The 25,530-nt window shown below is 39.7% G+C and overlaps 1 protein-coding gene across 4 annotated transcripts in view; it reads left to right on the forward strand.

Annotated features, from left to right (window-relative positions):
* SPTLC2 (serine palmitoyltransferase long chain base subunit 2) overlaps nucleotides 1–25,519 on the forward strand; it is a 79,518-nt gene extending 53,999 nt beyond the window's left edge. For 2 of the 4 annotated variants that reach the window (XM_053980354.1, XM_053980355.1), the window contains exons 10-12: nucleotides 12,290–12,425; nucleotides 14,446–14,575; nucleotides 19,564–25,519. In XM_053980354.1, the coding sequence (XP_053836329.1) occupies nucleotides 12,290–12,425; nucleotides 14,446–14,575; nucleotides 19,564–19,683 (386 nt within the window). In that variant the 3' untranslated portion in view covers nucleotides 19,684–25,519. The remainder of the gene's footprint in view (nucleotides 1–12,289; nucleotides 12,426–14,445; nucleotides 14,576–19,563) is intronic. The other 2 variants (XR_008437536.1, XR_008437537.1) reach the window with 2 other exon arrangements.
* Nucleotides 25,520–25,530: the final 11 nt, after the last annotated feature.

Here is a 25,530-nt window from a genome sequence, read left to right on the forward strand (position 1 = left end):
CATCCCTGGAATCATTCCAGGCCAAGCTGGATGGGGCTCTGAGCAACCTGGTCTAGTGTTAGGTGTCTCCGCTTATGGCTGTGGTGTTGGAACTAGATGATCTTTAAGATCCCTTCCAACCCAAACTGTTCTGTGATTCTAACAGATTGCATCTTTCCAGTCACATCAAGCAATGTGATCTCTTCTTGATGAGAGATACATCTTTTTATGATGAAGTTCATGGGGAGAGCAGGCTGTGTTGGAGTTCTCTAAATGCAGCTGGTAGTTGCAAACAAAATCAGAAAGTGCAAATATAAAAATACTCCTCTGGGCTCTGGAATATGCCAAAGGCTTCAATCTCACCAGTATATATAAACTCAGTGAATACACAGTACATGCACCCAGCTGTTTTTTGGCATGCCTTTATACTCCACTGGAACTATTTAGTTTGATAGCAAACGCAATGACGGATATTTTATATTAGCATAAATTTTGTTTCTCTGAGACATTTTAATGCCAAGAATATCAGCCATAATTTTTCTTTCCTCCTTCTTCCGTTTCTGATTCTCTTTGGCTTTACCATTGCCAATTTTTAAAATCAGATTTAGCTGTTTTCCTCTCTCCTTTAAAGCACTGAGCATTTTTACCATCACCTCTACAGTGGCTCCATACTGAGTACCTACATAATCCAGGCAAATCCCCTGCATACAGTGTTGTTAAAAGCCACAGTTATAGGGTTGACTCAGAATGGTCACAAGCCTAGCCCTTCACTGCTTCTCCTAAAATAAATCGTTGCTTATGCTGCTGCCATATGGCCAACGAACATGAGCTCGCAGCCGTCTTTTGATTTCCTCGTCCACGCTTTCAAGTGCGCTGACTCTTAAACCACTCTTCTCCCTCCACGTTATTTGTAGCTTCTCTCCTGAGTGGTGAACTCGGGAAGCATGCAAGTATGTCAGAAGAATAAATAACTTGACTCAGCTGTGCCGTTAGCTTCTCCTGGGTGACTTAAGCACAGCCTTCCTGTGCTGCAATGCAGCCCTTCAGTGGGGGAGCAGGTACTGTGGCCAGGGACTCCTGGGGTGCAGGGCTGGCCTCTAGTGGAAGGTGCCTGCTCCTTCGGGTGACCTCGGGCTTGAGACATACAGCCCAAAGACTCTTCCCATTCCCAAATTTGCTTTAAACCTGGATTCTTCATCGGCCCTGTGAAAAAAACCCAGTGAGTTGATTCTGTCTTCAGACTGGTTTGCTGAATACTACAGTTTGAGCTATTAAACAGTAATATAAAGGCACTGAGTTAAGGAATTATTCTAATTACTTTCTTTAGGTTTCCCATTGTGCTTGGAGGTTCTCTTGGCATTTGCTGATGTGAGCTGGTTCTTTCTAATATAAAACTGAGGGAATACAGTATTCTGGCCCATACATTTTAATATCTCTCTGTGCAATTTCAGGTTACATTGTATAATTGTATATAATACTTTTCTGAAGATCTATAATGAAAATTTGCAGACAGCATCTGAAGGAGAGGATGTAAAATTCTTAGTGCGAATATTGGCATTGATGCAGTGTTCACATAACCAAACTTGGAGGAAGCAGACTAAAACATGCGGAGTTACCTTGTCGCTGGAACTTAAATAGGGAAGAGAAAAATAAGATAAGAAATCCGTAGGCAATGTATAATAAAATTTTATTTATTATCCTTTATAGAGGGATCTCTCAGAAGAAACCAGCAAAACTTTGCTTTATATCTCCATCTTGTTTATGAGCTGTTGTAAATGAATTTTTTCAGCCTGGCAGAATAGGCTGCTATAGGAGGTCAGCTCTCCCTCACTGTGTGGGTGAGTGATGCCTTCGGGTGGGTTGTGCAGGGGAATCACTGTTGATCCCTCTTTCTGCCTCGGGGTGTGAGTTCATGTCATGAGTCTGCTTTCTGACAGATGATGTTACAAGTGTCTTAAAATCGGCTCGAAATCAGCACATGCTTGGTCCTTAAACATCCATTACAGCATGTTTAACAACATTGTGCTCTCTCTGTCTCTTAGTTCAACTTTTCCTGAAAAGGTAAAAGTTTTGGCATTTAATCACTGTTGAAGTGGAATTTTGTTTAATGCTCTTTGTTGGTTTAAAATCTCACTCAACTTTCTCTGGTTTTAAGTTGCTCACTGTAGTTCCTAATAGGTACTACTTTGTTTCTAATCTGACCCTTGCTTCCAGTCAGATATTCATAATCTGTGCTTGTCCTTTCTGCTAGTTGGCAAATCCAAAAACATTTTGCTATTTTTTTTCATCATGCATATATTATTAGAAGTCATGCTTGACTTGTGCTTTTCAGGAGAAGCCTTCAAGAGAACAGTTTTCTGTATCTTCTATGAAAAATATGTTCATGGCAGTTAAAGGGTAGTAATGCTTTTCTGTCGTCTCAAAAAAAAAGACATGGGCTGTTGTGTTGGTTTTTTTTTTTAAGTTGAGGTATTTACAAGTATAATGTCCAGAAAACAGCTTGTCTTATTATGTTAACATTGCAAAAGATCTTCATAATCCCTTGGGAGGCAACTTAGCTTCTGAAAGCTTAGTGGAGAATCTGTTAAATCAGCAGAAGAATATTGAATTCCTGGTTGAGATTTGAAAAATGCTTGTTTCCAAAACAGAATATGCTGAATTATGTCTTTCACTGAAACAGCCAACCAAAAGATGGAAATGTAGGAATAATAAACAGAATGAAAGTATAAGCCTTTGCAAAAACAAGGGGGTTTTAATGTGGAAAAATTTACAAGCTTGATTGTATAATAGCATCGCTCTGACTTGAAGAAACAAACTTTTAGAGAATGATAAATGTAACTGAGTTTTCCTTGCCAGTTTACTTTGATTTGAGCACTTCACAATGTCTGAAAATACAGACTTTTTGAAGAAGAAATTTTATCTTATTTTCTTTGTTTGGCCCATTGATAGCAAGGTATATGGAGAAAAAGCACTATCCATGTTAATGAAATTGTGCTTTATCTTCTCTGTCATTGATGCTGGTGCTCTCAGAAAAGCAACCATGGAGTATTGCAGCCTGGTCCATATTTTTGCTGTGTAGGTTGTATGTTGCCATTGTCTGTTTGGGGAAACAGGACACAATGGCATCACATTGTTCTCTGTGCCATTGAAGTGGATTGTGATTTCCTTCTCTTTATCTTTGTTTGTTTGTTTTCTGTGATGGAGGACTTATAATTGTATACATGTCTGCTATAAATTTGTAGTAAGCTTAAATGGTCCAGGATTTCTGTAAAATTGGGTTATAAGGTGGTCATTTAGTTTGGGAACAATGGTGGATGCTACAGAACGTACCCTATACAAAAGCTCTTTTTAGTCCACACAACAGTCAGCAAACATTAATACTTAGGTTATAAAATGCCTTTCAGCATTATTTCCTGAAAAAGTAGGTTGAGATCTGCTGCTTTGATCTCTTTTCACACCATATGCAAGCTGCTTTCCATCAGGGCCGACGTGCTGGGCAGCAGCTCGGTGGAGAAGGACCTGGGGGTCCTGGTGGACAACAAGCTGTCCGTGAGCCAGCAGTGAGCCCTTCCTTGTGGCCAGGAAAGCCAATGGTGTCCTGGGGAGCATCAGGAAGAACATTGCCAGCAGGTCAGGGGAGGTGATCCTGCCCCTCTACTCAGCCCTGGTGAGGCCACAGCTGGAGTGCTGTGTCCAGTTCTGGGCTCCTCAGGACAAGAGAGACTGGGAGCTCCTGACACAGGTCCAGTGGAGAGCAAAAATGATGATTAAGGGACTGGAGCATCTCTCTCACGAGGAAAGGTTCAAGGAAGGATCCAGGCTTTTCTTGGTGGTGCCAAGGAACGAGGAAAGAGGTAATGGGCAGAAACTGATGCACAGGAAATTCCACCTGAATATGAGGAAGAAATTCTTTATTGTGCAGATGACTGAGCACTGTAACAGATTGCCCAGAGAGGTTGTGGAGTCTCTCTCACCACTATCACAGAATCACAGAATGAACTAGGTTGGAAAAGACCTTTGAGATCATCAAATAATACCTGTGCAAAGTGCTGTAGCCTGACCCTGTTTGAGCAGGGAGGTTTGATGGAATGACTCACCTTGGTCCCTTCCTTACCCATTTTGTGTATACATGCACTCAGAGCTGCCATAATCCCCATAAGCATTTAGTTGACCAAGTACCTTCTTTTAGTTAGCTTGATTTTTATTTTTAGTTCTAAGAAAGATCAAAACTTGTTTAATTCTGGGAAAGCATTTGTACAAAAAAGGGAAAAGTTTTATTATGTTCCCTGGATTGTAGCTATCAGGAGAGGAGAAGACAAGAAACCTGCCGAGGTAAGCAGTCCTATAAAATTCATAGCCCTCCTAGCAAAGTGTATCTGCAGAGGTCGTGCTAACATCGGTAAAGTTGTGGTATTTGGCAAGGTAAACTGATTGCTGGATGCATCCCTTCCTTGACTTAAATAAGCTCTACTAAGGTAAATGATTCTGCCATAAATTAAGGATGGCACATCTATCAGTAGTTAATATAATGCTTCTCACCTCCAACACCTGGCAGGAATTCATAAGTTGGGACCAGCTTGAAAAACAGTGTGAAGTGAATTACAATAGAGACTGAAAGCAAGTTTTCCACAAAGAATTAATAGAGTATTTTCATCTTAAAGGTGCCTAATGGATCTGATATTAACTTGCTATAATTTTCTTAGGGTGATTTAAAACATCTTTAATAGGCTCCCAACAATCTTGTTAACAAAACCTATTTCTTTTTAGACACATACTAAGTCTTACCAGAGGCCATGTGCTACTGTCAGACTAAATCTTCACAAGTTCTTACAGAAATCTTACAAATCTCTGCTAATAAATGTTTTCATTTCCTTGATCACATGATGAAAACTGAACTTGAAGGTTTTTGATTGCATTACAGCATGAGCTGTTACTGAGGGACTGAGTAATTGGGCCAGTAAATATGTATGACAAGTGGAATGATTCTGCATGTACTGTATTCCAAATCTACTTATATCAAGAGGGGTTTTTCTATTCTACATTTTTCATTTCATCATTAAAACTAATATGTTAGTTTTCAATCAGTACGTAAGGCAAAGGCATGAAATTGCTTAGTTTAGCCTCACTTTCCATATTGACAACAAAGTAAATAGGTTAAATTAAGGCTGCAATAATACAACTCTAATATTAGTGTTGAGCATCTACAAGATTGGTTAATGAAAGACAATAAGAGTGACTTCATCGTAGCTGCCTAATGTGAACTGGTATTTGCTGACCAAGAGCTTCTGCATACAACTTAGAGTTTCACTGATGAGGAGTAATTTTTCAAGATGTGTCCTACTATTTTGCCTTGAAGTCTTTATACTGCAGTAAGTATCTTTGTTTTAGATCCAGGAGGCAGTGATCCCTAGTGTGGCAAGCAGATAAAATCCTGTCTGTGTGTGGTTTTGCCTATCTGAAGTTGGTTTGCCCCTTTGAGTTCAGTGTCAGAGGGCAGTCTGTCTGTGTATAATACAACATGCTTTTTATTTCTCAAGAAGCCGTGCTGATGAAGTGTTGCACAGTGTAGAACATATTTGTGATTGCTCTCCAACTACTGCACTGAGATCGAGGCAGGGAGAGGGAAACAAGTACATCCTGGTTGAACTGAATTTTCTTTTGTGTCCAACACTATCTATGATAGCTTATTTATCAACCTTAGTAGATGACAGAAATGTTTGGAATACTAGATTTTTGTGAGAGAGTAACTTCCACAAATTCTTCAGTTCTTTGTAGAGATGATTTTTTTTAACATGGAATTGAGAAGTTACATGGACATTAGCTCTAAGAACTGTTGTTCTCTTTTTTTTTTTTCCCAAAGGCTAAGTTCATCCTGGCCTTGCAAAAATTTGTAATTGCTGAGCAATTCTTGTTTATTTATTAATAAACAAAATTTTGTAAATATAGGTTTTATGAGAATCCTTAAGTATCTGGACTGTTAGTTTAAGCATGAGCTTTTATGAGAGAGTGAGGTTAAATACAGGTGACTTCCTCTGTTGATGTGTGTCATTGGTAGAAGGGGTTTAGATGTACTGTGGTGGAATGTGCAGCTCCCTTTTTATCCTGCTGATAATTATAGTCAATATCAATTCATACTTCAAGAAGAAATGTGCTTAAATATCTCTTATGTACTAACAGAATCTCACACTGGGTTAGGTTGGAGGGGTCCACCATGGGTCATTCAGTCCAACCATCCTGCTCAAGCAGGGTTGCCCTTAAACACTTTGCACAGGATTGTATCCAGACATTTCTTTAATATCTGGGCCTCTCAGCTTAGGAAGGACATTGAGATGCTCAAATGCATCCAGAGGAGGGCAACAAGGCTGATGAAGGGTCTGGAGCATAAACCTTGTGAAGAGCCGCTGAGAGAGGTGGGGATGTTTGGCCTGGAAAAAAGGAGGCTCAGGGAGGCCTTGTCATTCTCTTCAACTACCTGAAGGGTGGCTGTAGGCAGGTGGGAGTTGGTTTCTTGTCCCAGGCAGCCACTGACAGAACAAAAGGACACAGTCTTAAGCTGCACCAGGGGATGTTTAGGTTAGGCATCAGAAAAAAAGTCTTCACTGGAAGAGTGATTGGGCACTGGAATCATCTGCCCAGGGAGGTGGTGGAGTCACCATCCCTGGATGTGTTTAAAAAAAGACTGGACGTGGCACTCAGTGCCATGGTTTAGTTGATGGGGGGGTGTTAGGTTATGTCATAGGTTGGATTTGGTGATCTCAAAGGTCTTTTCCAACCTAGTTCATTCTGTGATTCTGTGATAGTGGTGAGAGAGACTCCACAACCTCTCTGGGCAATCTGTTACAGTGCTCAGTCATCTGCACAATAAAGAATTTCTTCCTCATATTCAGGTGGAATTTCCTGTGCATCAGTTTCTGCCCATTACCCCTTTCCTTGTTCCTTGGCACCACCAAGAAAAGCCTGGATCCTTCCTCTTGGCACTCTCCCTTCAGATACTTGTGTACATTGACAAGGTCCCCTCTGAGCTGTCTCTTCTCAAGGCTGAACAGGCCCAGCTCCTTGAACCTTTCCTCATGAGAGAGATGCTCCAGTCCCTTAATCATCATTGTTACTCTCCACTGGACCTGTGTCAGGAGCTCCCAGTCTCTCTTGTCCTGAGGAGCCCAGAACTGGACACAGCACTCCAGCTGTGGCCTCACCAGGGCTGAGTAGAGGGGCAGGATCACCTCCCCTGACCTGCTGGCAATGCTCTTCCTGATGCTCCCCAGGACACCATTGGCTTTCCTGGCCACAAGGAAGGGCTCACTGCTGGCTCATGGACAGCTTGTTGTCCACCAGGACCCCCAGGTCCTTCTCCACTGAGCTGCTGCCCAGCATGTCGGCCCCCAGTCCTTACCGATGCATGGGGTTATTCTTCCTCAGATGCAGGACCCTGCATTTGCCTTTGTTGAATTTCAGGCGGTTCTTCTCTGCCCATCTCTCCAACATGTTGAGGTCCTTCTGAAGGGCTCCACAGTCTTCTGTGATATTGGCCACTCTTTCATGTCATCAGTGAACTTGCTGAGGTGGTATCTTATGTCTTCGATCAAAGTCATTGATAAACAAGTTAAACAATACTGTGCCCAATATTGGACTTAGGGGACACCACTAGTGACAAGTATCCAACTAGACTTTCTGCCACCCTCTGAGGTCTGCCATTCAGCCAGTTCTCAATCTACCTCACTGTCCACTCATCCATCCACACTTCCTGAATTTGCCTGTGAGGATATTGTGAGAGATGGTGTCAAAAGTCTTGCTGAAGTCTAGGTAGACAATATCCATTCTCTCCCAGCATCCATCCAGATAGTTGATTCATCACAGAAGTCAATCAGATTCATCAAACGTGATTTATCTTTAGTGAATCCATGCTGACTATTCCTGATCACCTTCTTGTCATCCATGTGGGTAGAGGTGGTCTCCAGAATGAGGTGCTCCTTCACCTTTCCTGGAATTGAGGTGAGGCTGACTAGCTGGTAGTTGCCCGGGTTTGCCTTCTTGCCCTTTTGAAGTCTGGGGTGACATTTGCTTTCTTCCAGTCTTCAGGCACCTCTCCTGATCACCAGGACCTTTCGAAGATGATCATGAGCTGCCTTGCTGTGGTGTCCACCAGCTCTTTCAACAGTTGTGGATGCATCCTCTCAGGGCCCATGGGCTTGTGGATGTCAAGTCTGCTTAGGTTTTTTCTAACCCAATCCTCCTTTACCAGGGGACAGTCATCTTCACAATACTCCTTTACCCTTCCTGGTCTTCAGACCAGGGTCAGAGTTTCCTGAGGAACGGTCTTGTCAGTGGAGACCAATGTGAAGAAGGCATTCAGTAACTCTGCCTTCTCTGCTTCCTGTTTTCATTATAACTTCTGCCTTTCTGAGCATTATGACCTCTAAAGCAGACACCTTTCACACCAAGTGATGAAGAATTATTCACAGAACCACTGTATATCCTGAGTTGGAAGGGACCCACAAGGATCGTGAAGTCCAACTCTTACATGAATGGCCCATACAGATATTGGACTCACAACCATGGCATTATTGGTACCATGCTCTAATTATCTGAGCTAATCTCAGGGTCATTGTTTTAGCCTGTGGGAACCTCTTCTGGCAAAGATACTAATTTACTTCCAGTAGTTGCAAGGAATATGCATCTCATGTGCTTTCAGATTCATAATGGAGTACTTTCTCTAGGGTGTTGGAATTTTTTTTTTTAGGTATATGCTAGCTACATTTTTTAAAGAATATTTCTTACATTGTTTATTTGTGACAGGAGAGTTTCTCCCCTTTAGATGGCATGTGACCTTTACTTCTGATACAATGGCAGCATATTCTTTAGGAGATATATGCGCACTTGAGACTAAATGATGCCTAGGCTACTACAAGCAAGGAATTGTTTTACTAAACTGTAAGAGCAATCTTGATATGACTGTAGTAAATTTGCAAAAGGGTATAGAAGTACAGGAAAAGTGATTAGCTATCCTCTAATTTCAATGTTGTTCTGTCAGAAGCTAGTTTAAGCCATTTACAGGACCCATGATCTGATAAACACTTGAGTTGATCTGATAAACAGTTCTAGTTTTTTTAAGCTTTTGAAGAACTCAGTTCCAGTAATCATCCCATTTTTCCCCCTTTCCTTCCTTTGCTGAAGGTCATCACATTCCCATTTCCTAGCTGAAAGGATGTTACCGGAATGATTGCACAACTTCTATGCAAGAAGAGTTGGCAGGGTAGTGTCTGATCTGGCCTTTTTTGCATGGTCTTAAAAATGCAGCTGCATACTGCCAAAAAATCCAGTTACTGGAGAATGTATGCAGTCCTGACAATTTTTCTAGGCCTACAGTTGAGCAGATGTGGACAAAGCTCTAACCTTCAGGAGATGCTTGGGCTTGGAAGGAATTTAGAGGTCCTGTTTTCAGTGCACTGTTTGGGTCGCGAGTGGGATTAGCAATGATACCTACTCACTGCTGTTTCCAGCACTGCTTGGTTTGTCTTTGGGGTCCCAGAAAACATGGTGGAACTGTACTAGCAGTTAACAGCCTGCTACACCAGTGGGTACCAATGGGGCTGAATCAGCAAATGTTGGTAGAGCCAAACACTGGATATATGCTTGTTGCATAATATTGCAAACCCTATTCAGTTAGCACGTAGAATCATTCTTCCAAGTGTAGGATTTTATAGTGGAGTAGGAGACTAAACATGTTGAAGTACAGAGAAGAGTACTTGCACTGAATGCAGGGAGAAAGGCAAGCAGAGGACAAGGAACCTGTGCTCATTTTTTGTTTGATTCCTGGTGCTTTGCTTCACCACAACTACAGTTCTCTTCAGATGTAATGACATGTGATGGGTAGTCAGCCATTGGGTAGAGATGCCACTGAATATATTTTCAAGTTTTTGGTAATATTATTGTAAGTTTTTAAATAAGTAATAATTTCATTAAATTACTTGATGGCTCTAGAGTGAAGTAAAAGCTGATAGACTTTTGAGACCTACAAATCTAAAGAAGGCAACATCTTCCAAATCTGTCTGTGCTTTTAATAGGTGATTACATCTCTGTAGAGAACTGAAAGACTCATTCTTGAGACTTGTTTACATCGCAAAGCATTCTTCAATCTATAAGGACAAATCTAGAATCATAACCTGTTTTTATTGGTAGGAGTTTAGGGAAGACTGTGAAGCGGTTGCCAACTACAAATTAAGATTGCTCTTTAATCTTTAGTCTGGAAGGCTCCCAAGGACATGGAAAAGGGTGTGAATGTATAGAGGGGAAAACCATACAGGTGATGAAATTCCTTCTGCTTTAACACTGTAAACTCCATGCTTCATGGGAACACAGAGAAGATGTATGTATGGCAAAAGCTGCGTTCCTTGTCCTGGGAGAGGGGCTGATCCCAGCAGCTGTGTATGTTACCTTACTACTTGTGAAAACTGATTTGTATTTTGTACAATTGTACATCACTGACCTGACATATCAGAAATTGTTGCATTTCTGTGTAGGAGGTGTGCAGATGCAGCTTTCTCAGAAGATACCAAAATAGCATTTTTTCTGCACGTAGTTTGCTGCGGACACTTGTGTGTTTATTGATTGGCTCAATATTAGAAATGCAACTAGTGGCTTTTGGCCCACTATTTTTAGTATCTTGCAGTAAGCTTGGTTCTTTCAATTTTATTGAGTTTGTTTCTTCTTCTCAACTTCATTTTGCAGTTTGGGTTACTTAAAATTACCAAATAATTGGTCTGAAAACGTACAGAAAGCTGGGTTTGCAGCAGAGGATCTGATCTGATGTGAATAAATTAAAAATGTTGTTTCATAAGTTCAAGAAGCCTTTGTGTCTTACTGAACTATTGCTGCTTTTTGGGGAAGAGGAATTAAGCTTCTGGAGAAACTCTGGGGGAGAAAAGATTAAGAAATAATACCGTTAATGAAGAAGAGCTGTCTTAAATGGCAGTCAGTGCTATTAAAAATACCAGCTTCTACCTACTAATGATAGGCCAAGTTTTGCAAACTTAACAGGTTTCACCTTTTTTTCTTATGCTATGCCTTTGATGGGGTTTTGCTTTTGATTGCCTGGTTGTGGGTGGAATGTCTGATACTCTTGGCAGCAAATACTACATAGGTTCTTAAAATTACATTTGTTCTGGCAGAGCAGAGCTGTGTGGGTGTTGGATGTTTCTTTGAGACCTGGCATTCCTGTTAGTTAATCACCTTATGTTATCTACAACTTTAAAGGAAGATGATGAATGTCTAGCAGCCACCTTCACTATGTGGCACAGATCTGCATGCTGTACATTTCATAGCAGATGTTTATGAATCACCTGCTTGGGCAAGGCAGTGTTTGGGTAATCAATTATCCAGAAATATACTTTGTGGACCAGAGACAAGTAAGTCAAGTGTTACTTATTATAGTCTCATCAAAGGCGTAGTGCTTAATCTCGTAAGCACATTAGAGCATTAGTTGATCAAAAATGTATTATGATCTGCTTAAGTGAGATGATGTGAACCTTTTTCTGGGCAATACAGGAACATAGTACAGTGTGCTAGGCTAGAATTTAATTAACTGATAAATAGATGCATATATCTGAACATTTGAAATATTTAAATTGTACTAGCTGTCTAATGTCCCATGTACTAATTTTGACAAATATCAAAGAATCCCTACAGAAATGGCTGAATACATGATAAATTGGCTGCTGCCACTTAACTGAAGTCAGCAGGATTATCAGAAGTAATCAGTTTAATTTAAACCCAGCTCATTTTAACTGAAAAAGGTTAGGGAGCAGCCACGTGATAGTTCAGCAAAGAGATCTAAAGAGGAAAGTAGTAATTTACAATAATGCAGAAAAGCAGGATAAAACATGGTGAACAACACCAGCTGATTCAATAGGTTTTCTATTAATTATTCAAAGTCTAAGCAAACTCTTCTTCAATATGCAGTTACAAGTGAATTCTGAGAAAACTTTGAATCTTGTTTAAAAGCGGGTAACTGCCTTTTTTTTTTTCCAGGTACCTCTTGATTGAAAGAAAACCTGATATAGAAAAACTAGGCAGTGCTTGGACTTGATAGTTGTGCCTTTCTTGGTCCATTCAGACTTGTCAGAAAATGCTTGATTATTCTTGGTTACATGAAAGAGAAGAAAGTACAAATCCCAATTTGCATTTATTTTTAACGCTTCCATAAGTACAAGCAGGACATTAATGTCTTGTAGTTTAGTTTGAGGGCTTGTATTGCAGTTATGGATGTGACTTATGACAATTGAGTTCAGTCTCACCTTCAATTCTTTTCTAGGGAGAGCACGTGTGCAGCAGCTAGCAGAGAACACAAGATATTTCAGGAGACGACTGAAAGAGATGGGCTTTATCATCTATGGAAATGAAGATTCCCCTGTTGTGCCTTTGATGCTGTACATGCCAGCAAAAATTGGGTATGTTTGACAGCATAACTTCTTACCCATCTTCTTTAAAGCTAGGTTGGTGTAAGAATATGAAGAGTTTTCTAAAGATAAGAAAAGATTTATTTGATTTTTGCTTTTATGATCATTACTAAGTCCTATAAAATAGGGAAACTTCTATAAGTGATCTTGAGAAAATCGAGGCTTGTAGCTTGGGGCATCAAGAAAGCGCTTTGAGGAAGCAATTTTGCCTCTCTGTGTCATGTGTTAAAGGTTGGGTTGTGTGTTTCCATTTTATTTATATGTAAAGTGTATAAATGTGCTAAAGAGGAGCTGAAATGGAATGGAAATTAACATTAAAAGTCACTGGGGGAAGTCTTTTAACTAGCTCCTGGATCAGAAGGAGCCAACATTTTCATTGATGAGCTTTGGAAATTAGGAAAGGAAAAACAGCGGGGATGGGGCATGATGGGACACAACAACATGTATTTAATGAATCCCAAGTTTTTAAGAGGTCTAGATATAATCACTCAGGTATTGGTACTGTAAATGCTAAAACAACTGTAGCACATAGGTTTATAAATTCTTGCCAATTTGTGGAGTGCTGTGTGGATAATTAAGGCTAAAATTCTACAAAGAGGATACATAAAGTATAGACTGAAAATTTTTTCAACATAAACAAAAGCCTGATTTCAGGGATGGCTTGGCTTTGATTGCTACTTTTCAGGGTCTGTGTAATGCAGTGCTCAATCAACACTTTCAAATTTGGAAAACATAATTTCATTTTACACTGTACTGAACATCTCTAGTGCTTGACTAGCTCAGGCTTCAGTCTGGCACTTTTTTTGAAGCTAGATACCCTTGTTCTTCACCCTTCTCAGTGTAACAGAGTTTTAAAAGGCCTGTTACCTTTATGGGTGCTGCAGACTACAGGTCCAGCATACAAAGGCAGCTGTTTCCACTGCCCAGCTTCTCTACCAGTAAATACAATCTTTTCCTTGGAAATGTTAATGGAAATATTTATTGGCTGAGCAGTTGGGCCAGTATCTTACTTAAAATGAGCAAGGAACAGAGAGCTGTGATAAGAGTTGGCCTTAGGATCTGCATCAGACTTACTTGATCTTTTCTTTGTCTCTTATAGCCTGTTTTTAAAATCGTTTGAGAGTAATAAATGGACACAAAATTAAGTGTATCAGGATGCACCTATTTATAAGGAAAACAGTTGTGGCAGAAAATATAAAGACCTAGTAAAAGAATGTTATTTTTATATGTCCTTATAAACCTCTTAAGTTCGTTGCTACTTCTCACAACAAGGTCTGGTCAAAAAGGATTAACCATTTCCTGTGGCCTGTAGAAACACCCCCAACTGCACTGCCATTACAGATCGGATCGAGATCTTTGTGTCTCTCACTGTATAAGTCACAGCCACTACTTTCTTTAATCTCCTTAAGAATTTGTTCTGTTGAAGATAGTGTGTGACAGTTGCATGGTATTTTTACACCTTCCTTAAACATATTAGGTATCATATTAGATTATCTCAATTTACTGTGGTGATTCAGTGGTTCCCGTGATACTTATAAAGTGGTGCATTCTGTGATACAATAATGTACTTCAATAAAATTAAATTCATGAAAACAAAACATCTTGAAATTGCAGAAACATCCGCTTTGGGGCATTGCAGCATGAGGGGTTCCTTGTACAGTCAAACTTCTGAGCCAAAATCACTCTTTCCTTTTGGAAAGATTTCCAAGCTTAGGTTACAAATCCATTTAGAAACAGCCTGCTAAAGACCAGTCTCTGCCACATATAATCTTTCATCTTTGTTAGAACTTAATACACTGAAACCTTTTGAGAAGGACCACCTTGGGATTGAATTTAAAAAAGGCTTTTGTGAGCAGGCTTTTCTGCCTCTAAAAAGAAAGCATTGGAAGCTCCAAACTGTGGTGTGACAGCCTTGCTGCAACAAAGGCCTGTGTGGGTTACCATACTGACTCCTTCATGCTCCTGCTTTGCCACCACTGGAATAACCGTGACGATCTCGTTCTCTCTGCAGCGCGTTTGGGCGTGAGATGCTGAAGCGGAACATCGGTGTTGTGGTTGTGGGCTTCCCTGCCACCCCCATCATCGAGTCCAGAGCCAGATTCTGTTTGTCTGCAGCTCATACCAAAGAGATGCTTGATACAGTAAGTGTTTCATCTTGTCTTCCTTCTGCTTGTGCCTGCTAATAAACAGATACAACAATTGTCTGGTTTTGTACACTGGGTCAATGTTTGGTACATGACATGATGGTACATGATTAACCTAATCTTCAAAGCCCTTTGCAATAAAGCTGGCAATGACTCCATCTCTTGCCTTGCTTTAACAGTGTAGAATGGCTGCTTAGAGTAAATCTCAGGACTTCTCTTGTTCTATTTTAAAAGGAGACAGTCTCATTCCTGTGAGACAATGCTTTTTACTCTCTTTAAAGGCTATACCTTGCATTGAACTGGTTAGAAGGAAACATTTTGCATCTTCTGACCCTAGATGCTAGTGGTATGAAAAAAAAAAATAAAAAGGCCTGAGAACCTCCAAAACATTTATATTCCTCTCAAAAGGAAGCACTTGATTACTAGTGAGAATTTTTATTCCAGAGATTACTATTACTGTTCTTGTTTAAAGCTTCAGAGCACTGTATCTTAAATGACCCTGTCCTAGTGAGTCTGTACCACATGCAATGCCTTACTTAGTCCTACTTGCAGAGGGAATGGAGGTCCCCTCGAAGGAGGCCTGCATCACAGTTAGGAGATGCTGCCTTCAAAAAGTAAGGATGGTGGTTACTCTCTGACTAACAGAGTTGAAAGAGGATTATATGAATAAGTCTGACTATTCTTATTATGTCTTGGTGTGGTAGCTACATTCAATTTTGAGTCTTCTGAATAATCTTTTTTGATGGACATATGTACATGGGCTGTTTTAGGCAGTGCCAACGTTTGGCATTGCACTTTTTTCCCCACTTTGAGGGTCTGTGACTCAGAATATAAAGTAGGTTGAGTCATGAATTTGGACTTCATGAGAGTAGACTCTGTCCTATTCAGAGACCTACTTGAAAGAATCCCATAGGATACAGTCTCCTGAAGAATGATCTATCCTGACTTAAAGAAGAGGAAATGTGGTGGGAAGCCTGCATAGATCAACAAACCAACAAATATATATCATGAAAGTGTATAAGAGGTGCAGGCATGGACAGGTGACCAAGGAAGAATAGAGAGACAGTCCAGAGCATGCAGGGATGGGGTCAGGAAAAACAAAGCCCACCTGGACCTCAGTCTGTCAAAGGACATCAAATGTAGCAGGCAGAGCTTTTATGGGGCATTAGTAGCAAGAGAAAGAGTAGAGGAAATGTGGAGGACTGCTGCTGAATGGCACAGGGAATCAGGTGAGAAATGTGTGCAAGAGGTAAGAGTACTCAGTGCCTTTGTTGTCTCAGTCTACTGGTGAGACTTAGGAATCCTGAGAGCATGAGATTAGTGGAAAAGTACGGAGCAGTAAATACTTACCTTTGGTGTGAAGGAGGCTCCAATAAGGGAACATTTAAACAAAATCAAGATGCACAAGTCCATGGGACCTGATGAGCTGCATCCACAAGCATTGAGGGAGTTGACTGTCACTGTAAGGCCACTCTTGATTATCATCTTTGGAGGAAGAGTTCGTGGTGGCTGGGGGAGGCTTCTGAAGACTGGAAGATAGCCAATGTCACCTTCTTCTTGAAGAAGGGCAAAAAAGCGTAAGGAACTGCAGGTTGAAAAGCCTTGCCTTTATCTTGAGAAGATTGTGGAGAAAAAAAATCTTAAAACTATTTTTGAACGTTTTGTGGACAAGGTGATTGGGAGTAGTCACTGAGTTAGGAAGGGGAAATCATGCCTCATGTCCAAATATGATCAGGTGGTAACACTTCAATATGTGAACAGCAAATAGGATATCTAACAGATATTTACTAATGTCTTATAAAAAAAAATAGACTCAACCTTTTCACACTTGACTGCTACAGAACTTACATAAAAATCAACAGCTTAAAATTACAAGCTTTTTAAATTTAATTTCTGTGAAAAAAAAATAGTAAGGTAGTGTGTGATGTGAGCAGTTTCATAATGTATGTGTAGTGTCATTGAGTAGTATCACCCTGCTGTGTATCTGTGATGCTGTACTTGCTGCTCCTGAGTTGTTTCTGCCTGTGAGAGATTCCCTAACACTCCAACAACAGACTGTTTAAGGAATTCCTTCCCAGCTACTTGACCCGCTACTCTTCCCTTAACTATCTCGATTTAGTTGTTTCTGTTCCAAATAAAGGTTTGGAACCAGTACATTCAGAGAAGACCCTCTCCTTTGCTTCCTTTTGCCCTGTGTACAATAAATAGTATCAGACTTGGCTGAGACCTGAGTTCATTGACACAAATGAGGGAGCAGTAATTTCTGGGACAGGTGGGCATGGAGTAGGGATGAATAGATAAGAGATGGGAGGAAGGAAAATAAAGAAAACTGAAGTCTCTGAAATAATACTGCTGCAAATTGAGCTAAAACTGAAGCTGTACAAACTTGATATGCAGACACTACCTGAGCAATTGTGCAATTTTACAGTTGGTTAGGTTCTTGGTCTTCTCTTTTAGTGACTAGCTGGGGCCTTTGCCATAATAAGCTGCTTTTGTAGGGTCTGTATAAATACCACGTTTGTGCTCTTCCAAAATCTATCTGTAACTTTTATTACTCTGGTTTAAAAACCTCTTTTCCTGTCAATTCTTTCTGCATTTTCCAAAAAATGTTTCAAATTTTGTGCACTTAACATAAGACTCACTGCTAGAGTACCTTTGTAAGTGTTAAATGTACTAAATTGAGGAAATGCTTGTTCAATATATTAGAGCTTGTCTGCTAAGAAAATTAATCCAGAGCAAAATGAGGTGTGAGTTTTGAAGTGAATGAAGAAATCCTGACTTAGCTCAGTATGTGGAGGCTTTTTTCCAAGTTAGCGTAACCCCCTTTATGGTTCAAAATAGCTGCATGCTCAGAACCCAGAACATTGGCAAGAGGAGTTAATAAGGAGCAAGTCTTCGTGTCAGTGACTTTGTGCAGTGTTTTCTTGTGATGCAGTGAAAAGGGATTGATTTCAGGCAGCTAATCATTAAGGCAGACCTCAGGTCTAATCCCTCTTGCTAACTGTGGCAACAATATGCAGGAGGAGGAAGAACTAAAAAATGAATGGACTTGGGGAGAGCTGGCAGACAGCTTCTTTAAGTCACTGAAAGGAGACAACTTGGTATCCCATCTATGTATTCATGGATGCTAGCTAGGACTCTTGTGGTATTTTTTAAACAAAACTTATTCAGGTTTGAAGCATAGGGAAGAGAAGCTTGTCTATTTGTAATGCTTCCTTGTTCTTATTAAATACACCCACATGATGAGGAACAGTTCTTAGTTAAAATTTTAACTGTTTTATGTAAATAAAATTTCCTTGCCTAAAAATATTTGGCTTAGGATCAGAGTGAAGTCCCTCATAACCTGCATCGCTGTGGGCTGTGCTTTCTTTTCAGTGATGAAAAATATATTACACTCTCCTAAAGTCAGAGTACACCAATGCCATTTCCTTTGTAGTCTTTGCTGGTCACATGGTCCTTTTTGTTTTAAATTAATAAAATCCTAAATCTGCATTCAAGAATAACAGTTAACATACTCTTTCAACAGAAATTCAGCTTTAAATTGCTTCCATATGGGATCTTTACTTAAGGCTCTGGCAGACTGTGCCCACACTTTTGTTTTGTTTTGTTTTTACCGACGTCCAACTTCTGGGTTTGTCGTTCCCCCAGATTTTAGAGCTCAGAGGTTTTTGCTGCCAGATACAACAAGCATGAAGGGCCATTGTTTAAAGAAACAAAAACTTGAACTATCCATCTAGGAAGAGAAAACATGTCGAGCTATTAACCCCCATCTTCCAGCTGTCCTCAAGAGACAGGCATTTGATGCAGATTGGAGCATCAGTGTTGAATTAGTGACATTCTGAAGCAATGCTGAATGTACCTATCTCAATAAATTTACAATTCAAGGCAGTGAAGAATGCCAATCTTTGAATTCAAAAAAATCATATTGGACTTGGAAGTGATCTTCTGAATTAATTTTTGTCACTTGCCTATATAAAATAACTGTCATAACATGCTATCACAGATTTGTCTGCAGCAACTGATTTATTTTGTACTTTGCTCTAGGAGTGTTCTGTAGAGAAATGAAGTTTAGGATTTGGCTTTTAATAGACCCTATTGTGTGTGGACTAATGTCTTATCAGAGATTGCAACATAATGGAAGTATGATTAACTGCGCTGGGACTTCCCTCATTTCTTACGCAAGCAGATGTTTGATCTCTGGTAAACTTCATAATATTTCAGTTCAGGTCAAAATGGTGAAAGGCTGTGCTAATTTAGTAGAATGTTCTGGGTCATCAGTTGCTTGAGTGCAGCCTTTGTGGCAACCTCAGTGGGACTTGCTTTCCAAGGAGAAAATGCTTAGGGTCCTACCCAGAATAACTTTTTATTTTTATTTCCTTGAATTGTCTGGAAAAAAATCTCCTGTGCCATGTTGTTTATGACACATAGCTTTCATCTGTAGCTGTATGTGGACAATGCAAATTAACAAAATGTAGATATAACAAAGGCATCTATAGAACTTGTTAGCTCACTATTGTAGTTTGTCTTTGCTATTTTGCAGTTTAAAAAATACAATAGATCAGGTTTGGTAACACAAGTTGTTTTCAAACTGAATGATACATAAGGAGGAGTCAAACCTCAAACAAAATGTACATTTTTTTTCTGTTTCAGTTCCATTACCTCCAGGAAGGGAAAAACATTCTGTTTTTCTATCTATGAATAGTCATGGGATTAGCTGGATATTATAATTCTGTTCTGGAACTGGAATAGTCAGGTGGATGCATAGACACTCTCAGTTAAGTGACCAGTGCTGTTTATGTGGTCTCAAAATTTCTGAACGCTAAAAAAAAATAAAAATCCTATGCACTTCTGAAGGTACTGGCTTCTAGCGCAGTAAAATCACAAGTAAAGTGGCTGTCAGAGTAGTCTGCAGGCATGCATAAAGGAAGATGTGTGGATAACTTGCATCTGTCTCCTCTGCTGATCTACTGTGGTCTCTTTGGCAGGCTTTAAAAGAAATCAATGAAGTTGGGGACCTTTTGCAACTGAAATATTCCCGTCGCCGTTTGGTACCTCTCTTGGACCGGCCGTTTGACGAGACAACGTATGAAGAAACAGAAGACTGAACTCCCTCCATGTGCCTCAGTGGGAGGGACACACCCATGGGACACTCCGTGGCACACAGGCCACAGCATCCGTGAACAACACACTTACGACTGTTTAGTATAAGAGACATTTCCTCACCATACTGAAGTGGCCACATCAACTCTAAATGGCATTTTGTAAATAGGGAGAGGAGAAAAAAATTCTTTGATTTCTGTGTCTTCAGGGTCTGGCCCTAGAGGTGCTTGGCTTTATTTTTTTCTTGTTGCTTTTTTTTTTTTATTTATTTGTCTCAATAAGTTCACAGCAACCTAAGCTGGCTGTGGCTGATTAGTTCAGACTTTGTATGCACCATTAGCCTCCCAGATGCTGGCTGAGATGTTGTGAGCATGTGTGACGCTGGCATGGCAGCATTTTCAGTGTCACTGCTAGGTGTCTGATCTTCCCAATAAGGAATGAGCTGACCTGTCTGTTTCTGGAGACTTCCTAAAGAAACTGTTGATTGCTAACTTTGACATATTTAACAAGATGGATAATCAACCAAAGTCATTTTTTTTCATTTGCAGTTACTTATGTTTAAAACTTGAATTTAGCCTTTTTAAAATAAATGTGTTGTTGACATGTCGCTGACAGGACCATTGTTCCCAAACATTATTTAGTTTTGTAAGCCACAGACAGAAGGACTTCCGGAACTGTAGCCTCTTTTCCTTCACAGTATGGATACCAGATTGTCTCCTGGTTTTGACACTAATTGTCCCTTTGATAGAGGGTAAGTGATGGAGAAGGATTTGTTTTGGTTTTAATACTTCTGTTTAAAAAAAAAAAGAAAAAATATGGGTTGTGTATGTGTTGTTTTCTCATCTTCAGGTTAGTTTCTCTTGCTTTATAATTATCATAAAGTCATGAACAAGTCACTGAGTCCTAGAAGGGAGCCTTAGAGTTTTAAGAAACTAGAGCAAGTCTTGTGCTTAGTTTTAAGACTAAGCCCCCTCAATAAGCAGGCCTATACAAGGAGTGACTATTTGGAGAACCATCTATTCCATGCAGAGCTGTGAAAGACTGCTGCCCTTTGCTATGCTAACTCACTGTTTCTTGTCATCTGTGAGGTGTTCTTCACTGGCCCTGTTATGCATATGGATAGCTTGACTCTTGTAGTCATACATTACATTTTGGCTGGCCAGCAAGTCCCCATTGGCAGCTGCATATCTGTAGGTCTTCCCTGAAGAGAGAGAATGTCCTCACAATTGCATTTAGTTTGATATCTTTATTCTTTTGTACTTCTGTTACTGATCAACACTGCTCAAATGAGTGTTTGCTGAGCCAGTTGCTGTTTGGAGTCTTTATCTGCAAGTTTCATATTATACTGTCCCTCTGTTTCAAATAGATGTCTTTGCTCTCATACACCTTAGAACTGGTCTGCTACTTAGTCTTTACATCTTGAATTCTGTCACTGAACAGAATGGATCAACAAAAAGGTACCAAAAGTTTTAAATATGAGTCAATTGCAGTATAGTTTGTATCTCTATTTTCTATTTAGACATACGTGATTTCTGCAAAGATAGTAAAATGTTTACATTGTGTCAATTGCGTTGGGCCAGCTCTTCAGTTTGGGTTAGGAAGTTACTTTTTGCAGGTTACTGGGGTTTTAGAAACAGACTGATCATCATAATACTAAAGCAGAGAGCAACTCAAAGCTCTTTGTGTGGTGCTGAAAAAAAATTCATTCTTTTAAAGTTCTTTAATGTTCACTCTGCAACTAACAGGGAGGGAGTGTTTTGGTCACTAGAACCAAGCAATTCTGCAAATACATGTGGTGAGTTAAAGCAGAATTGGCTTCTATTTTATAGACTAACTTCATGCATTTATAGATCTTGTTACATTTTAATGTAATGGAACTTCAAAACACTGGTTCATTTTTTTACCATTGAATTTCAGATATTTAATTATATGAGAAGAACTGAAATTGACTGTTTGAAAATAGGTGCAGTTAACTGTTTCTGTCTTAGTCCACTAATGTTGGTTGGCTCTTCTTCTGGAGCTGAGTGAGTGCAGAGTCTGAGAAGTCTGTATGTGCAGCTTGGATAGCTATGAAATAGTTTCATGTCTTCAGGCAGAGTTAATAAACAGCAGTTAGCTGAGCTTACTTTCTCACCCATCTTCTGCCCAGGACTAGCTCTAACATTCCAGCAGATTACCTGCTTTCTGACTTCAAGAAGCTTTACTGATTTTTTTTTTTTTTTTTTTCTCTCTCTGGATTGTACTAGGGAACAAGAGGAGGTTAGTACAGGAAGCCCTGACATCAGCCCTGATCCTATTAACTTGATCATGAAATGGTTTAAGAGCAGACAAAACGGATCAATTTAAAGGCTTGGATCTTTAGGTAGCTGTTTTTAAGCATTCACAAATGCACAGTGTGTTTGTCTGCTGTGTAGCAGTTTGTAAACTGTGATGTATTAAGTTAGAAGTAGGTTATCATAGATTCTACAAGTGTTGAATCTTAACCTTGTCTCTGAATCAGTTTTAGAGCAGCTTGTCTTTGGAAGGGAGAAAAGCATCTGGGAAAATCTTCATAATATAGATAAATCCTGTGTAATACTTCTGAAATAGTCAGTGTTCAAAAATTACTAGTGTCCATTTGGTTTCTAGTTGCACTTGTTGAGGAAACTGTGTACAAGTTTCTGCCTTTTAGTATCTTTCTACTGTGTCACGCTGTCTGCATATAACTTTGAATTTTGAGTTGCAAAGGCACTTCAGAAATAATTCTGGCAGTTAGCATTTGCAAAGTGCTTGGTTGCATTTCAGCCTTGCCATATCCTTTTTGGAAAGCAAATCCCCACACTCCTGTCTGAAGCCTTTTGTTCAAGAGAACCTGTTTTGCCAAAATTTGGTAAAAAATTAGGAAACCTGTTGAAACTGCTTCTGAAAGAGTTACAAGTCCAAGATTGTACACTTTTAATTCAGTAATTCACTGAGCTTGAAAGCCAAGAAAACCTTTTTGCATCTACTAAAAAAACTCCAATAAGGGTTTGTGCTAGGCAAACCTACAGCATGTATGCTGTCACAGTATGTGTAGGATGGATTGCTGCTTTGATATTTATGTACTGACCAGAAATCTGTCTCCTTTTTCTCCTGGCAGTAGAAATGAATGAAAGAACCAATCTTGAGAGATCACAAAGGAAGAAAAGCTGCTTAAGAAATAAAACTTCAGTCCCTGCCAACTTTTCAGAGACATTCTAATTGAAAATGACTCCTGGTATTTCTTAAGAGATGCAAAATTGGAAAGAAAATGAAGGCTGCTTTTGAACAAAGGATTTTGCTCAGTACTGTATATTGGCTAAACTTACTCATAAATATACAATAGTTACCTTCCCAGTACCTCTCTGAAGAACTAAGCAAGCAACTTTTTACCTCTGTTGAGCAGAGTGAAGAGTTTAGAACCATTACTGTTTTTAAGGCTAATGGCCATATTCTTTCACTCGTAAGAAAACTGAGAAGCTCCTATTACCAAGCATCAGCAAAGAGTGGGAGATCTGCTTCTTGTTAGAAACTGGCTTTCCCAAGTAGATCTTTGTCTTAAGGAACCTGATTCATAGTTTTCCTTTAGTTCTTTGGCAGAGAAGAAACCAGGTTTTTTATGTCAGAATATTCAGGGCCTTCATTTTTGTTTTTCACACGACACAAACTTTTGTATAGTATGTATATGGCTTATTTAACTCTCTAGTTGCTATATCTTTTCTAAGTAGCATCCATAGTGAACAGTTCTGGTTCTTGAGTTATGGGTGTAGTATGCTTCTCTTTAGGCAAAGACTCAGGAGCGAGTTGACCAAACATCTGAAGGAATTGCATTATCCATCCTCCTCTTGCTGTTTCCTCTAAGTGTGCAGATAGGATACTCACTATCAGAGCTGCACCTTCACAAAGGACAGGCAAGGGAAGTGTGCCCATAAAATCAGCAGTTCTGTGCTGTATGGAGCAGAAATGGAGAAAAGGGGTAGTCAATTATTGCTTATTTTCAGCTGTACAGAGATCTTTCATGTGTACTTGAACAAGTATCCCTAAATCAGGAGTGCAGTTTTCAGTACCTGAATAGACACCCCTCTAAAACTTTTCCACACCAAGTAAGTCTTCTTCTCCTTCTGTGCAAATTTTGATTTGTTTTCCTCTGAAAACCATTTGGCTTGCAGCTGTTTGCTTGTTCAGAAGCCATGTTATCCATTCAGGGAGATCATAGGAGAGGTTGGAAGAAAGTGTGAGCATGAGTCTTCATTTCATCTAAGAGAACACCTTGCAGGACTGGATGTGGAGCACTATGCATGAGCCCCCTTGCTGCATCACAGAGAAGGAAACTTGTGGAAATGTGTCCCAATATATAATGCTCAGTCAGAATGTATGTAGTTTATATATATTATTTTTACAGTTTATATTCAGCCTATGAAACTGTCAAGCATGCTGGGATCTGTATGGATGGCACCTTCTGCATGGAGATTTGGGGCACCTGAAGTCTGATCTATTTTAGCACTAGTGAAGTGCTGAGCTGTTCAGGAATGCTTAGTATGACCCCTCAGCAGGTGCATTGTTGGCTTTGGTGCTGGACCTGACACCCAAGTGGCATAGGACCACTATTTGGAAAAAGCACGAGTCATTTGACCTGCATAACCTGAAGATTTTCTTTTAAAATATAAAAAAAATCTCCAGTGCCATTCTGATTGCGCTGTAGTCCTGTAAACATTCCCAGCCTTGCAGTTGTTCACCTGTTCAAGGATTCAGACTTAGTACTAGAGCACAAACATAAAGTGTTTGTGTAAAGTATTGTGCTTTATCTTTCACTAAAAAGAGAAGCATTTGTTGCAGACATTTGAGCTGTTGTGTTTATATCCCCAAATGGGGTTGGGTGAAGCAGATGATGACTGTGGTGTGTGTTGAAGGCCTTAAACTGTGATTCTTGGTATGAAGAATTAAAATTAAGACTGACCTTGAAGAATGCAGTGGATTTTAACCCATGGAAGAATACTCAGTGCTCTTAGTTAAGCAGTATGGACTGCTGTTTTCTTGGGAGGGAGATGGTGCTGTGCAGCTTACGTAGTTCCTGTGTAGTTCCATGGGTAACTTGTTCCTGGGCTGCTGAAAGTGGGAGATTACTGAGACAGTCAGGGACTTCAGAACCAGTGGCAGCTAGCAAATTCATTTCCTCAACGGTAGGCGAACAGGTCTCACGTGAATATGCCAAGGGTTGGTGCCATTCCAAAAATACACAGGGAGGTGAAACATGCACCAAACCATGTGACCTTCTTAAGCATTCTTCTTATATTTTTTTTGCCAAAGCTCATCCTATTCAGACAGTATTTCTGCTACCCTCTAATGGTATATTAAGCTTAATGCATCTCTAGCCTCCCAATACTAACTTCAGACCCACTTGAGACAGAACTGAGGAATGCTGGAGCCTGAGGCTTTAGGCTAGCAGCCCCAAAGCCAATGGTGGCCCACATTTCCACAAGCCCTGGGCAGAATTACCAAGTCACAGCACTTCATCTTAAATTGCACTGTATTCTTATGCCTCTGTGTTGCTATAATGTACATATATATTGGATTTTTTTGTAGATAAGACATTTTAGATAAAATTTTTAAATGGGCTCCCCCTCAAAATATTTTATGCCAGATGTCTAATTTTTTTTACACTTGTGATTAACATGAATATGGATGTTCTGTGGGCAGGGAAAAAGATAAATGGATGGTACATTGGCTTTAAAAAGGTAACAATGCATGTTTAAAAAAAAACACTGGAGAAAAAAAATGCTTGGGAAAAAATTCATTCAAATATATTCTATGTTCTGCATAATAAAGACTTTAAAAAAACCACTATATCATTATTT

The sequence above is a fragment of the Vidua macroura genome, chromosome 6 (assembly GCF_024509145.1).
Source record: "Vidua macroura isolate BioBank_ID:100142 chromosome 6, ASM2450914v1, whole genome shotgun sequence".
NCBI classification, from domain to species: domain Eukaryota; kingdom Metazoa; phylum Chordata; class Aves; order Passeriformes; family Viduidae; genus Vidua; species Vidua macroura.